This window comes from Nematostella vectensis, unplaced genomic scaffold (assembly GCF_932526225.1).
Source record: "Nematostella vectensis unplaced genomic scaffold, jaNemVect1.1, whole genome shotgun sequence".
In the NCBI taxonomy this organism is placed as follows: Eukaryota; Metazoa; Cnidaria; class Anthozoa; order Actiniaria; family Edwardsiidae; genus Nematostella; species Nematostella vectensis.
This window is the reverse complement of record NW_026019279.1, coordinates 3,556-18,910: the sequence shown is the minus strand read 5'-3', so window position 1 is coordinate 18,910 and position 15,355 is coordinate 3,556. Positions and strand designations below refer to the sequence as shown.

The 15,355-nt window shown below is 43.5% G+C and overlaps 2 protein-coding genes and 1 long non-coding RNA gene across 3 annotated transcripts; 1 reads left to right on the top strand and 2 right to left on the bottom strand.

The window, feature by feature from the left end:
* Positions 1-35: 35 nt before the first annotated feature.
* Positions 36-6,599, top strand: LOC125560899. Its single transcript, XM_048723202.1, has 11 exons — positions 36-391; positions 974-1,136; positions 1,218-1,392; positions 2,541-2,679; positions 3,010-3,193; positions 3,884-4,043; positions 4,318-4,399; positions 4,812-4,867; positions 5,223-5,489; positions 5,946-6,014; positions 6,190-6,599. Exons 1-10 carry the CDS (start codon positions 216-218, stop codon positions 6,008-6,010), a joined length of 1,467 nt encoding a protein of 488 aa, XP_048579159.1. The 5' UTR covers positions 36-215; the 3' UTR covers positions 6,011-6,014; positions 6,190-6,599.
* Positions 6,495-7,423, bottom strand: LOC125560900. Its single transcript, XR_007306934.1, has 3 exons — positions 6,990-7,423; positions 6,780-6,932; positions 6,495-6,539 (listed from the first exon to the last, which is right to left on the bottom strand). It is a non-coding gene; the product is annotated as an uncharacterized LOC125560900 (long non-coding RNA).
* Positions 7,424-8,778: 1,355 nt separating this feature from the next.
* Positions 8,779-11,594, bottom strand: LOC125556758 (WD repeat domain phosphoinositide-interacting protein 3-like; the record flags this gene model as incomplete). The annotated part of the gene is given in 3 exon segments (XM_048723203.1): positions 8,779-9,676; positions 10,466-10,590; positions 11,493-11,594. Coding segments are annotated over 3 exon segments (331 nt in total), but the record flags the coding sequence as incomplete, so codon positions are not given.
* Between the last annotated feature and the right edge of the window lie 3,761 nt (positions 11,595-15,355).

The window sequence follows — 15,355 nt, the reverse complement described above, 5'->3', positions numbered from 1 at the left end:
GCACGACATATATACAGCTGTTTACAAGGTGCGTGACACTTATTGCCTGTCACATCTTATTACATATGCAAGTCATTACATTTCGATATAGATATAATGTGACATTGCTTATGTGACATTGCGTGACATCGATTCTGTGAAATTGCGTGACATTGATTGTATGACATGCCATGGCATGAATTATGTGACATTGTAACCTCGTCCAGGTTCAATTGATGAGCACTCCCTCTAACGGACTAAAGAACTGGGTGAGCGCCGGTGTGGAGTACACGAATGGGTCTATCTGGGTTGCTCAACTCGCGTTTAAAGCCTTCATGCCATGGATAACCCGGCCAGTGCTGATCGTCACTACGGCGATACAAGAACAGGCGACGGATGACGTTCTACAAGGGTGAGGGTAGTGACCGATCTGATAATCGTTGGGGGAGGGGAGGGGTAGCACCCCCCCCCCCCCCCACCGCCACCCCCAACCCTCTTTTGAAGATCAACTGATTTTGAAGACTAATTGATCTGATGACCAAGCTATTCAGGTTGCACTAAACTGCTTATCATACCAAAGGGGCAAAGATTCGTAAGCTATTTAGCTTCAGTATGAACTGGTTCGGCGAAAGCTATCTAGATTGTGCCAAACTCGTTTGATTGCACTTAAGTGCAAAACTGGCTAAGGTGTGAAATATCAAGATTGCGCTAAACTTATTTCGCTGCATACTCTCCAGATTGCATTTAACTAGCTATATAGATTGGACTAAATTGATTTGATTTAAGCTTTCAAGTGCAAACTGGTTTTGAAGTTAAATACCCAGATTGCACTAAACTGGTTCATGTGTAAAATATCCAGATTGCACAAAACTGGTTCAGGTGTAAAATATCCAGATTGCGCTAAACTGGTTTAGGTGTAAAATATCCAGATTGCACTAAACTGGTTTATGTGTAAAATATCCAGATTGCGCTAAACTGGTTCTGTGTAATTTAGATCTCTAGTCCTGAATGTGACAGTCAGTCATGACACCGCCAAGACAACAGCTGAGGCAAGCGATGTCTTTGTGCGAATCAGCACCCCAAAATTCCTGACCTACGCATCCAAGGAGGGGTCCGAGGAGCTAGTCAGCAACACTGTTCATACACTGACATTGAAGGTAATAGGGAAGGGAGGGAGGGAGGGGATTTTAAGGAGGAGTCTGATTGGACGGGCCTGTTCTTACTTTTTCACCCAACAGATTCCAAGTCTGAGCTTTTCATCCAAAAGTCAGTTCAATGTGACATATCAGATCGATCCGACCAAAACAATGGCTGACGGGAAGGTCCACAGGGGCTCACTGCTCGTTCGCGCCAACTGCTGCGAAAAGAAGGTCGCGCTGAAGAAGATAAAGGCCTTCAAATTCTACGTACCACGTGAGTACAAACTCGTCTTCCCAGGGGGTGGGGTACTCAGATAATGACATGGCGAGGGAGGGAAAGGTTCGTTTTTGGTGTTAAATTTCTCGTTCTGGTAATGGCGATAATGAAAGCGATGGTAAAAAAAATGTGTTGATAGTGATGGTGGTGGTAATAACGGTGAGCTAATAATGGTTATGGTCGGGTGGGTATATATAGTATTCTGAGCACGCAAATATAATATGACCCAGCCGACTCTTTGTAGCGAACACAAACAAACTTCTGCCCTTTCTGGGAGTTTTTTTTTGTGTCGAATTTTTCGCCGAGATGTCGTGGTCAGACCCGTTTCCATGACTGATTTTAAGGTAAGGTGTGATTTTAAATTTGATCGCATTTGATCGTTCGCCTGTGCTTTATAATGGCAGCAATTGTCATTTGAAGTTAGCTCCATTATCAATCTAGCGATATATGTGAAGAAATTTATTTTTTGCGTTGATTTTATTTAAATACAAATTCAGCAGAAGTGGTGTGACGGAGTTTGGAAATAACTTTCCACCCTTGTCTGAATTTAAGCCTTTAGGCTTGAAGTCGGGTTTTTGCAAAACCCGAATATTTCTGAAAAAGTTAAAATAAGTGTTCCAAACATGAATGGGTGCAACAATGAGTAAGACATGTATTTGGAAGGAGTTTTATTGAAGAGTCCGTGACCTAATTAATATTCACAAGCAAAGTTTAAAGCACATTCTATATAAACAATGCGCTGAGTTGAGTGGGCTCCCTGTGTTGATAGTATAGTAATAATGGTGATAGTAATAGTGGTTATGGTGAGAGTATGATAATAATGGTTATAGTGATAGTATGATAATAATGGTTATGGTGATAGTGATGGTAGCACAGGTACCCCAAGCTCACTGTGTGTATGAATGTATTATATGTATGTATATATGGTTCACGTTCCGTTGTGTGTGTGTGTCATGAGTTTAGAGTAAACATATGGGATTGAAATAAGCCGTTCACTTCACTACGAAATAAAATCGTAAAACTCTCAAAAATATTCTGACCTGACAGTGGAGTCTTAAATATGGTCTTGATGAAGGATCAAGCAATTTGGGCTGGCATTGTTTCTATCATGCGTGCATCTCATACAACTGTCAAACACTCTTTAGGAGCCGCTTGCGACGCTGCCCTTGGTATGGCCAGCGGTACTATCACAGATGCCATGCTCTCCGCATCTTCCGAGGCCACTGCTATCGGAGCTGCTGTGAAAGGCAGACTCAACAATTTAAACGCCTGGATTCCATTCATGTAAGTAAACTTCAAAAGACTATAACTATAGAAAGCAGGTTGGCCTTTGTCTTAATATTTTCGGGAGACGGGGACGAGAGCGTTAGGATACCTGTGGTAATACAGAATGGGTGTTCCTGGAGACTATTTAAAATGGCTACCATGTGAATTTTCATAATGTGACAGCGACAGCGGGCGGAATGAAAAACGAACGTAAAGAACGAAACGAAACGAACGAAAAGCAAAGGTGTTTGACATGGATAATTCCCATGTCATTAACATAGATGAAATCATTTACGTTTGACAGAGGCTATCAGCGTCAAATTAAAATAATTTTTTTTTATTTTCTAGACACAACAAATGGCAATTCTTCCAGATCAACTTTGGAGCGATGAAAAAGGTTGGCCGTTTGGCTGTGCAGGGCCGAGGGACCGGGTACAATGACGATATCGATGCGTACGTTAGAAGCGTCTCATTCTACTCCAGCCTCGATTGCGCGCAATGGAAGCCCGTGAAGCGTGGTGGGAAAACGAGGGTAAAGGCCTATATAGTAAAACTACCATGGTGCTTTGCGATATTTTACTAAGCGGCTAACGTCATAGCAGCGGCCACTACTTAAAGTCTGAAAATATCTTATTTTCACTCAAATACTATTAAAATGCCTTTATTTACGGACAGCGGTGTTTTGTTTCTCCTGAAAAGACCAAGGCAGGATTCCTTATTACCACATGACCCTCCCATTTTCGTTTTGTCGTAGCTATCATTCTTTTAGGGGGGAAGGATAAAAAAGGAAGAGGGCTCATGCACCCTTCCTGTCCTTCCTTGGGCACACCCTGTTCATGATGTTGGAGCAATGGCCAGTGCTGAAAAACGCAAGACTAGTTCCAGTACCGCGCGGTTAAACCAGCCTTTTTGTTTAGAAATGGCGGCTTTTTACCTGCGAACTGTCACATTTTGGCGAATGCTAAGAAAACTAGACCAAACCTAAGGCTATAACTTTCTTTATGACTCCCTCATTATCACACATATCTGTCATCTTTTGTACAGTATGGTTTTAATGCTGTACAGTTAGTCAAATCAGCGACTGAAGTCAGCCTTTCGTACCTTTTCTCGAACGATTCAACACTACGATTGTGCTTGTTTTCGCCAGAGCACGCGCATGCGCATACGTTATTCAGAACTGTCGGAGCAATGTGTTAAACTATTTGGATTTGATTTTTTACAGGTATTCCGAGCAAACAAGGATCGCACCAGAACTGCAGTCATCCCTCTCGGTGAAGAAGTTGAAGGGAAATGCTTCCGTATCGAGCCAAAAAGCTGGAATACCCAGATTAATATGAGGGTAGAGTTGTATGGGTGCGCCTCTTCTGCTGCTGACCCTGCAGGTAAGAGGGACAGCGGTTACCTCCCACTTGCGCATGACAGTGTAGTGTTAACTTTCGTCACTGCTGACCCTGAAGAGAAGAAAGACAGCGGTTACTACCAACTTGCGCATGACAGTGTAGTGTTAACTTTCGTCACTGCTGACCCTGAAGAGAAGAAAGACAGCGGTTTCCACACACTTGCGCATGACAGCGTAGGGGTGCAGTCTTCTGTAGCATACTAATCATGCTTGTTAGTTTTATGACGCTAGCCAATCATGTACCTCCTTGTTTGCAGGTTTTGTGGCTATGGCAGCTCGCATGTTTTTGCTGGACACCACCTCCAACTTCTTGTTCTTCTGCGCACCAAGAGTGGACAGGTTAGGAACTAGCTTAACTACTGGTGAATAACACCAATCATTTTATTTAAAACACAAGTCCCACGAAAAGTTTTTGTTTTATTTTAGTCACAATCAAGCGCATAGAAAAAAGTATCGAATTCGCGAAAATGTCTCGCATTGGATGGCAATGCAGGGGCGGCGGACGGGGGGGGGGGGTGGTTGGGGGGGTGGAAGGGGGTGCGCTCCCCCCTCCCTTGGCCACCACCGCCTGTCCCATCCCCTTCATTTCTGGGACCATCCCGCCGCCCCCCCTCCAATAATGTGCTTTTTCTCAAACGCTTTAAAACCGATTCCTTTGCAACAAAAAAATGTATGCTTTGACGAAATTGCTCGCAAAATAACAATCGGTGGCTGATCTGGTGCTAATTTATGATTTTGTGTATTTCCCCAGAAAGCCACAGGACCCAAGCTGCTTCTACACTAAGAACAACGGAGAATCTTACTACGGTACCGCATATTCACCCAAGACATCCACTGCACCCTTGCACAATTTAGCGCTACAAACTTTAATCTCGAAAATTTAATAGCTATAGAATAAAAATCATATACCAAGAGGACATGTAATGATTCTCGATAACAGGGCCGTAGCAGAGGGCACCCCCCCATCCCCACGCACACACTATATTGAAAAAAAGAAATGACCAATAAGGGCGTGGCCGTGCCCCAAATATTTTCTAAATGTTTCTGTATTGTGCTCACAATATTTCGAGGTCTGCCACGGCATTGAATAATTGTACTCAATCTGTGATTCGGCTTCGGCTGCAATAAGTTTTATAGGTAAAAACGTTATTGTTTTTTTCAGCTATTGACCCCATAGTTCTTAACATCAAATACCTGGACCCAACGAAGAAACTGCTCTACGGTATCGGGAACAACGGACTGAAGTTAGCATGCGCAGCGGACGCTGTCTCGGAGTGGGGGGTGATCGCGGACGCAGAGTACACTGCAGCCTCCTCGGCCTCGGGCGTGCTGCAAGCTAAATCCGCTGACCACCTAACAACCACTGCATCCGGGGCACAGCCACTTGCCGCTGACCAGCTGGCCCTGACAAGCGGACAAACATGGGGAGGTAGGTTAGGGGAAGGGGGTAGGTGACAAAATCAAACAGTGAAAAACAATGCATGAAAAATAAGCTGTCATAATGTAAAGTAAAAAAGGAAAGAGAAACAAGCGTCAAGCGGGTTGGGGCGGGGGATACAGGGGCCAGGATTTTTTCCTTTGGGGGGGGGGGGGGGGCGAAGTGATTTCTCAAGAACATCCGTTTCCAACTGAGACATAACGACTAAGACATAAAAACACATATCACCTTTCAATTGATTTTATTAATTGTTTTTGTTGAATTGATAAACAAAACCTGAAAACTCGAAACAAAGATAGCTCCAAAACTTATTAGTAGACTATAAAGTACCGGAGAAAATACAAATGGCGGAAAGGATGTTAATATGTCCTAGGTTTTAAAGAATAAGTAACACAGATACAAAACTTAAAAAACTCACGAAACTAACTTCTATTTTGGAATATGTAGCCACTGGCGAGGGACTCCATTACAAGGCGAGCTCATCTTGGGCTCTGAAGGCCACCTGGTACTAAAAAAGTAAGTGACGTCATTATTGCAGAACAGCGGTATTCATCAAAAGGAATTCTTTCGAATTTTTTTTAGAATTTTGAAAGAAATTTCTTATAATTTTCGAGTTGCACTCTATTGCACACTATTTTGCCTTTTTTGGGAATACCAAAGTATTAACATCTCTGTGTGTTTTTAATTTCAGGTGCTGCACTTCGCGTAGTCAGGATCGTATTAATTTTTTAGTAGTAGACGCTCATCGTTTTAGGTCTTGAACTTGACTCAAGGTCGCTCGTACTGCGAAGACCGTGTATGTATAGTAACTGCTGAATGCCCCACCTTTCCCCCTCTCTCCTCCAACCACTGGCGTGGATCCAGAACTAGTGAGCACAATGAGCCATGGGACGGTTTAGCGCTGGCACACAGGACCATGGGAAGGGTGAACCGTACCCAAGCTCCCCTAGGCGCTTAGTCCGGTCACGCTAGTAAGCCCATGGGTCTATTCTCTTCTCTACTAGGTCTAGCCTATTCTATTTGCACTTGACTAAACACCACCTCCTGTTACATGAATACGACTATCATCACCCCCTGTTACATGAATACGACTATCATCACCTCCTGTTACATGAATACGACTAACATCACCTCCTGTTACATGAATACGACTATCATCACCTCCTGTTACATGAATACGACTATCATCACCTCCTGTTACATGAATACGACTAACATCACCTCCTGTTACATGAATACGACTATCATCACCTCCTGTTACATGAATACGACTAACATCACCTCCTGTTACATGAATACGACTAACATCACCTCCTGTTACATGAATACGACTATCATCACCTCCTGTTACATGAATACGACTATCATCACCTCCTGTTACATGAATACGACTAACATCACCTCCTGTTACATGAATACGACTATCATCACCTCCTGTTACATGAATACGACTAACATCACCTCCTGATACATGAATACGACTAACATCACCTGTTACATGAATACGACTATCATCACCTCCTGTTACATGAATACGACTATCATCACCTCCTGTTACATGAATACGACTATCATCACCTCCTGTTACATGAATACGACTATCATCACCTCCTGTTACATGAATACGACTATCATCACCTCCTGTTACATGAATACGACTAACATCACCTCCTGTTACATGAATACGACTATCATCACCTCCTGTTACATGAATACGACTATCATCACCTCCTGTTACATGAATACGACTATCATCACCTCCTGTTACATGAATACGACTAACATCACCTCCTGTTACATGAATACGACTAACATCACCTCCTGTTACATGAATACGACTATCATCACCTCCTGTTACATGAATACGACTATCATCACCTCCTGTTACATGAATACGACTATCATCACCTCCTGTTACATGAATACGACTAACACCACCTCCTGTTACATGAATACGACTATCATCGCCTCCTGATACATGAATACGACTATCATCACCTCCTGTTACATGAATACGACTATCACCACCTCCTGTTACATGAATATGACTATCATCACCTCCTGTTACATGAATACGACTATCATCACCTCCTGTTACATGAATACGACTATCATCATCTCCTGTTACATGAATACGACTATCATCACCTCCTGTTACATGAATATGACTATCATCACCTCCTGTTACATGAATACGACTATCATCACCTCCTGTTACATGAATACGACTATCATCACCTCCTGATACATGAATACGACTATCACAAGAGGCGGAGGTATCCCCAGATGAATTTGTCCGCATTTAAAGCACGCAATCCTGAATGTGGGCTGTTCCTGGTTACGGCAATTTGCAGATTATTTACGAAAAGCACATGATAGTATAATATTAATAACTATAATAGAATCTTAAGAGTCTAATTAATTTTTAGATCAGAAAGCGTTTTTCTTTACTACTATTTCATATACTTTTTAAACAAAAAACATATATTAGTACTCCTTCGAACGATACAAATTGGTTTAAGTTGGTGAAAAAAGGGTAATCAATATTGTAGGAATATTCCGCCTTTACAGTAGAAACGGGAGATAGCCAGAAAGAATCCAAACAATCATAGTTATGAATCTTAACATATATCTTAATGCTACCCGTTAAACGGCGGAAAATCATCAGTTCCTACCATCAGCGTGGATATTAAAACACCATGCGCAAACAAGGTGCGCAGCTGATAAAACAGCCCCTCGCGGGCGGTGCATAGTGGGTGTACAATGTTTGGTGGTACTGGGGTTGTTGTGCAGAGTATATTGGTGTTATCCAGTAGCACTGTAGCCTATCCATTTTGGCATGGAAATGAAAACTACCTTTATTAGTATAGCATACTACTCTATTTGTAATCACATTATCAGATTATGAAAATAAAATAAATATTGCACAGTTTCTCGTTTGTGTGGTCATTGTTAACATAAATTGCGATAGTTCCCGGCTAGGTGTATTTCACGGCCGGGTCCTACGAGGAAATTGGTAGGTGTCTATTCATTGATGTTGGCTAGAAGAGGAAATAAGTATTTTCTATGTCATTTTGAAGTTGACTACAAGAGGATATTCGTATTCGCTGGCGCATTACCAGGATTTGAAATCATATGCACTCTCGTGTCTTCAATACTAGGAAAAGACACCTCTTTTCTGTGGTCGAGAGGGGGATGCGTGCCTTCCCCACCCTTCCCCCCTGCGTCTACTCCTATCTGTTTTCTATTTTCTACAAACAAATCAATGAAAGATACATCATACAGTTGTTCATTTTATTTATTTTAGAAAATAAACTCCTCTCACTAAGAAACTGTATTACACCATGCCAGCATGCAAACTGATGCATCGTGCTATGGTTTCGGCCTTCAGTGTCACAAACGGGCGCAAGCACATTAGAAAAGACTACAGACAACCTGACACGGCTGACTGGTGAGGTCAGCTCTTTCCCTGGGCGCATGCGCCGTCTCATCTGCTTCCTCCTTTTCTAATCTTCTTGCACTTGCTACTCAGTTAAACGAGTAATGCTTACGTCATTGAGAAATGGCGTTACCTCGCGTAAAAGAAGATCGAACATAAAACTCATTCATTGGTACATACATCTTCTTCTTGGCACATTGTATACGAGCACTACTATAAAGCGCACGTATGACTAATATTTAAGGCTCAGAAGTGACCGCTCACTAGGTGTCTATGCTAGGCGATTTTAAAAAGAATGTGTTACATCCCGGCCTGTATACCTCGCCCATATACTGTGAGTTCACTAGTATGTGTGTGCTTTAATAAGTTTATATTTATACTGATCCATTACAGAGCATGGATGTTTTAAAAAGAAAACTGTTGAGATGAAAAACGGATGAATCTAAAAAATAAGCCTCAATGACACAATTGCTCTTTCTGGTCCAACCCTATCCATTTGTTGTTTTCTCAATGGTATTATATTCTATACGTTGAAAATATAAATCATATATCTCATTTAAATCATCATCTGGCGGCACATTTAGTGACATGGAACTTTCCTTGGATGTCATGATCCATATTTGGACATGCTCTCCCTAGTCTCCATCGGTCATCTGGAGGAACTGGGCATAAGCGTCCCGTGAGCACTCCCCCTTGGGATTGAAGGCGAATTTATAGTAGCTTCCATCGGCACAAATTGCTTAAAAGTAAAAAACAATGTCGGCTGAGCATAAGGATACTGCTTGTTCAATACATCCTCGGGGACCCAGGGTGACACCAAGAGGGAGTACGTGAGAAGACATCTCCGCGCGTACTTCCGTTTCCGGCCTCCGTGTCGCCCTGGGTCCCCAAGAATGGTTCAAATAGGTTTTGACTTTCTCTAGGGTTAAATAAGCCACAACAATGCATCATGGGTAGGTTGAATGAAACCCCTCTAAAAATAGTCTTGAAATAGCAATACTTGATAAAACGGTAATCTTGATACATCGAACTTTTTTGCTGGCACCAAAGACCATGGAATATGGAAAAGAATAAACCCAATTTAAAAAATTTCACGATATCACAATGCAATGTTTAGGTCTCCAGCTCGTTATATCGTTTCACGAAATGGAAGCACTAGTCTCGGGTGTCTTCAGGGGGTGTTTTAAACGTTTTTACCATTTGCATTTTGCATAGTGTGATTCTAAAAGGATCCAGCCCCCCTCCCTGGATATTCTGCCATGTAGTCTAAGTCGGAAGGAGGGGTTCCCAAGCCCAAAAGAGGATTCCATAAAAAAGCCGAGTATATCATTTGGGTGCTCGGGAGCACCTCCTTTTGACTAGACTAATGAAAATTTGCAAAATCTTAACCTGTATTGTTTAAGAAAACAGGGCTTACCCTCAAGAAAACTTAAACACTTCAGTCCTTCAGTTACAGCACCACCCTTTCTCAAATAGGTAAGGATATTTCCTGGAATCACACCCATGATAAAACACTCTCTGAACTTACCTATAACAGTATTCTTTTCAGCGCCAAACGCACAAATACAGTGTGGGTCTCCAGGGACCTGAAACCGTGAAAAACTCCACTTGGAACTGAAGTATTTGGGAAGAAAGCTGTGCGCTGAGCTTGAGCTAAAAAAGAATAAATATAAAATAAAATTTAAGAACCTCCAAGGAAACGAGGACTATATGTTCCAGAGGAGAAAACTGTGCATTTCGACAACTTGCCGAAATCAGTGGCAGTATTGTGGCTTGTGAACATTCAGTTACATACAAATTTTCTAGTTAACGACTAAAAAGCTTCCCTGCTAGCAGATCTTATAGATGTAAATAGGGGAGGGTCCAGCCTCTTCCCACAAAGTTTTCTCAATGCAGCAAGTGTTATACATTTGAGCGTGTTCCACATACGTCATTGAGAATGTAAACGTTAGTTGGAACGTTGAGAACGGGATGCACACAAATCTAACATTCTTGGCGTTCTAAGACTTTGGACGCTTTAGGTCACTAATATCTAAGTACAGTACAGTATACTCATACCTGTCAACCTCCGAAAATCTCAAGGCTTGAGATTTTTTTTTTTTTTGGGGGGGGTGGGGTACTTTCATTTGGGGGGGAGGGATGGGTTTAACCTTGCAGGCGTTTGACGTATAGAAAGCTCTCACGAGCAAATCCACTTATAGATCGCACAAGGGTGTTAGATAAATTGCGCTACGCAAGGGAATTATTGTTTCAAATATTTTAATAGAATAGGCAAAATGACGATTTTCTATAGAAAAAATTTTTGGAAGCGATAAAAATCGCTAAAAAGCGGGAGATTTGGTGCTCAACGCGGGAGAGCGGGAGAAGGGCTCCAAAATCTTGAGACTCCCGCCTAATGCGGGAGAGTTGACAGGTATGTATACTCCACTCAAATCCTGGCTATTTGACGGAGCTCCTGTACTTAATATGATGACAACTGCTCTAAAGTAGTTAACAAATTTTATTACATACAGTAGTTGTTTGGAGATTCCCTAAGAGCTACAATTTAGAGTTACCTTGTCTGTTTATTTTTCTTTTGATCTTCAATGGCGAATATATGAACAGTTCCATGGTCACTTGATACACAGAGTAGTTCAGAGTCTTGATTAAAATTGATACTAAAATAGTAAAGTGAATATAGGAGAAAAAATACAACACTTTTGAAGCCACATACATACATTTAAAAGCTTAAAGTTCTTAAAACCTTTCACTTATATCAATATAGCCAAAACAAAGCATAGATAAACTTTCATATTCTGGAAGGGGAATTGAATTTGATTGAAATTTGAATTTTCTACAGATCTTTGAAAATTTTCCTGGCCGTGCGAAAGGAGATTGAATCGAGTGAATAATTCCAAGTTTTGGCGGGAAAATCTAAAACAACGTATTTTCCTTAAATTGGCTAAAATTCAGAGACGGCAATACCACAAAATATTGGCGAATTGTTTTCTATCGCAATGCTACCCTCAATGAAGCAATGAAGAATAATTTAAAGTCGAGAATTGTATGCGAAAAAAGAAAATATCGTTTTGTTGCAGGTTTCAAAAACAGCGCGCGCTCGTGAGAATGTCGCCATTCTTGATTGCGAATGCAGCGCGCGCACAATGCAAAGACAATTCAAAGACTAAAAAATATCTGCTAAATTTTGCAGATTTGTTTCCTGAAGTTAAATAATCATTACCAGAATACCAGGTTGAGATATAAAGATGACGGTAAAAGTTGTAACCACACAAAGTTCTTCAGCAATAACTAAGAAGACATGAAGCCGGGAACCGGTTTAGCGCGGGCATTATGTTTTCTCATGTAATTTGGTTGACATCTCGAGTAGTATCACTAGTATATTTGGTCAGGTTTTGGTCAGCTAGGGGAGGGGTGGTCAAGCTGGATTCTGATTGGTGGATATATGGTCAGGTGTGTGACGTCACAGGTGGTGTTAACCAATGGGAATGGAGATATCTGGTTAGGGGTGTGACGTCACGCGGGGTCGGGATTGGCTCCCGCGCGCGCGACAACACGGTGACGTCAGCGCGGGAAAGGATATAACGGTGCGACGTAGTGGGACGAAAGCTACCTCACACGCCTGAGAAAAAAAAGAATGTCAAAGACCTATGTAACGGATGTTGAGAAGAAAATGGCAGAGACACATATTACTAAGCACCATGGAGGAGAGCCAGAGACGAAGGAGAAGCGCCTAGTCAGGGAGGCACTGAAAGCGGAGAGGAGCTTGGAGAACCCTTGGGGTGAGAAAGAGCTCGAGAAGGAGGTGAATGTGGAGCTAGGGGCGTGGATGGAGCACGTGGGCGTGTGGGGTAAGGACTTCGACTGGGAGGAGTGGTCAAAGATAAGAAAGGAGGACGTGGCAGCGTACAAGGAGAGGAGCGCACAACGTGCGAAGTCGTTGGAGGAAGACTACCAAGCAGCACTGAGCAATGGAAGCGCCGCCACCTGCCGCTGCATGAACCCATTGGAGTGCATGGGGGTACCAGAACCCCAACGGATGGTCCGCCCAACCTTTTTGAACATCCCTAACATCCCTCTCAATATCCCCATCGACAAGGTGAAGAAGGAGGGTGAGACCGGTAAGAAAGGGGTGACGTTCGAGATGCCTGACGCCCGTGATGCCAACAAACTGGTGCAAGCCACCAATTTCTACGTCTACAAGGTGATGGCTACCGCCGTTGACGCACTCATGTTTAAGTCAGGTGCGAACGAGAGCTACTTCACAAACCCAGACCTCTATAGGCAACGCTGGGTCAAGTGTTTCGACCACGTTAAGTCGAAGGCTACTGACGCCATTTGGTTTGGTACCAAACTACTGAATACAGCGCTGAGGGTGTCCCAACCACCACATGGTATCAAGAATTATATTGGAGCGGTACTTGCTCTCCTCACCCCAGATGAGTTGATAGAGATGATGCAAGATTGGGTGGATGGCAATACGAACACACCAGAGCTGATAAGGAGGGGAGAGAAGACGAAGGAGGCTGTTTTTCACCTAATACGCCAGGTTGCCCTAGGCATAGTGGATACATACCCCTACAACGATGAGTAGGGTGTTTTTGTGAGAAAGAGAGGACACTAGTCTTATGCTTGTAGCAGTTTGTGCAATTTTTTAATAAAAAAAAAAGGATATAGTAAAGAGGGAGTTGTCTTGTTTACAAAATTACTTTTTTAGCTACCCCTTATCCGTAGTAAGTGTCCATTATCAGTCCTAGACTAAAGCGCTGGAACTCCTCTATCTCTTCTTCCGTTGGGAGGTGTGTGATCTGTGCGGGGGACTCTACGGAGTTCAGACGGCGTTGTACCACTGCGTCTATGTGGGCTCTGACCTGTTCGTAGATTCTTGGGTCTACAAAAGAGGGGCGGGAGGTTGGGCGGATTACCATACGCTCCATTATATTACGTACGTTGTTTGCTTCCATTTGTGACTGTACCTCTGGTCCTTGTTGCTCCGGGGGTTGTGGTTGTGGTGGTTGTGGTGGTTGTGGTGGCGTCAGGCGCGTCAGGCGCAAGCGTAGTCGCGGGAGAGGTGGATGTCCCCTACGCTGCAATAGGCTAAGTTGCGCCAGGTTCCGACTGGTTTCTTCGGTGCTTTGGGCCGTGGGTGCCCGTACCCGTATGGGTGATGGCTGTCTTCTGAGTTGTCTTATTCTTTGTAGGTTAGTGGGGAAGGGGCGTATTGTCCTCCCCCTGCGTAGGTTGTAGACAACTTGCTCACTGTCCCGTACATCGCTTGCAACCTGCAGGGGGAGTAATGTGTTAGTTGTGTTTTTTTACCCCAGCAACACCAATAGTAGTACTAGTAGTATTATTAGTGATCCCCCCACCGAGTTTATTATCCAAACTAGGCGTGTTAGTCGTTTATTATTCTCTTGTATCACCTGTTGCTCGTTGGGCGATGGTGTCCGTGTAGCTGCCTCTCTATCCACCTCTTCGGTTTCGTTGTTGTTGTTGTTGTTGTTGTTGTTGTTGTTGTTGTTGTTGTTGTTGTTGTTGTTGTTTTGGTAATCTGCACGTACTTGCATTAGGGCTTGGGCTATTTGTCTGGCACGATACCGTTGGAATCTGCGCGAGTGTTGTGGGTTGGCTGGTTGGTTGGCGTATAATACCCCTTCGTCGTCTTCCACCTCGTCCTCGTCCTCCCCATGGCGTTCAGCCCAAGTGGTGGGGGGGTTGAGTAGTGAGTGGAGTATTGAGTTGTCTTCTTCCTCCTCCCCCTCTTCCTCAGCCATCGTTTCGTCGCTCTCGAGGATACCATCGTTTTGTTCCGTGTAGTCACGGCTCCAGGGGTGGTCGCGTGCACACCATCCTATAGGGTCCTGGGCGTACCTCTCCCATAGAAAGTGGGAGTAAGGGGGCGGTGGTACCACAAAGGTGGCATCGTAGGTTTCCCAAACCCATTTACCGGTAGGTAAATCTAAGGCCCACGCAGCGTAGGAATCTTTGAAAGCATGGACGTAGGATTGCGGATGGAAGAGTGAGTCGTCCACGTTTTCCATGAAGGCAACCCTATCGCTTTCGTATTGGGCTCTTTTGTCGTGCCCCTCGGGGGGTGGCGGTGGTGTGATGTCCTCCCTGAGCCAATGGTACTCGTTATTGGCATCTACTTCCCAAAGCCACTCACCGTACTTAGTGATTTGGTTGTTGTATTGGTGGGAGAAGGTGCTTATGGAGCGGCGTGGGAGCAAGAGAGGGAGCTCGAAGTCGTGGCGGTCTTCCTTTTCGCATATTTTTTGGGCTATAGGGTCGCATTCCCTGCACAGTACCCCAATGAAGAAACGACTTCTGTAGTGGGCAGGGTAAAGTGCCATGAATTGTTTGAACCGGTCGAAGGCCGGTTGTATTTTGGTCTTCTCCTCCACGATGATTTGCTCCGCTG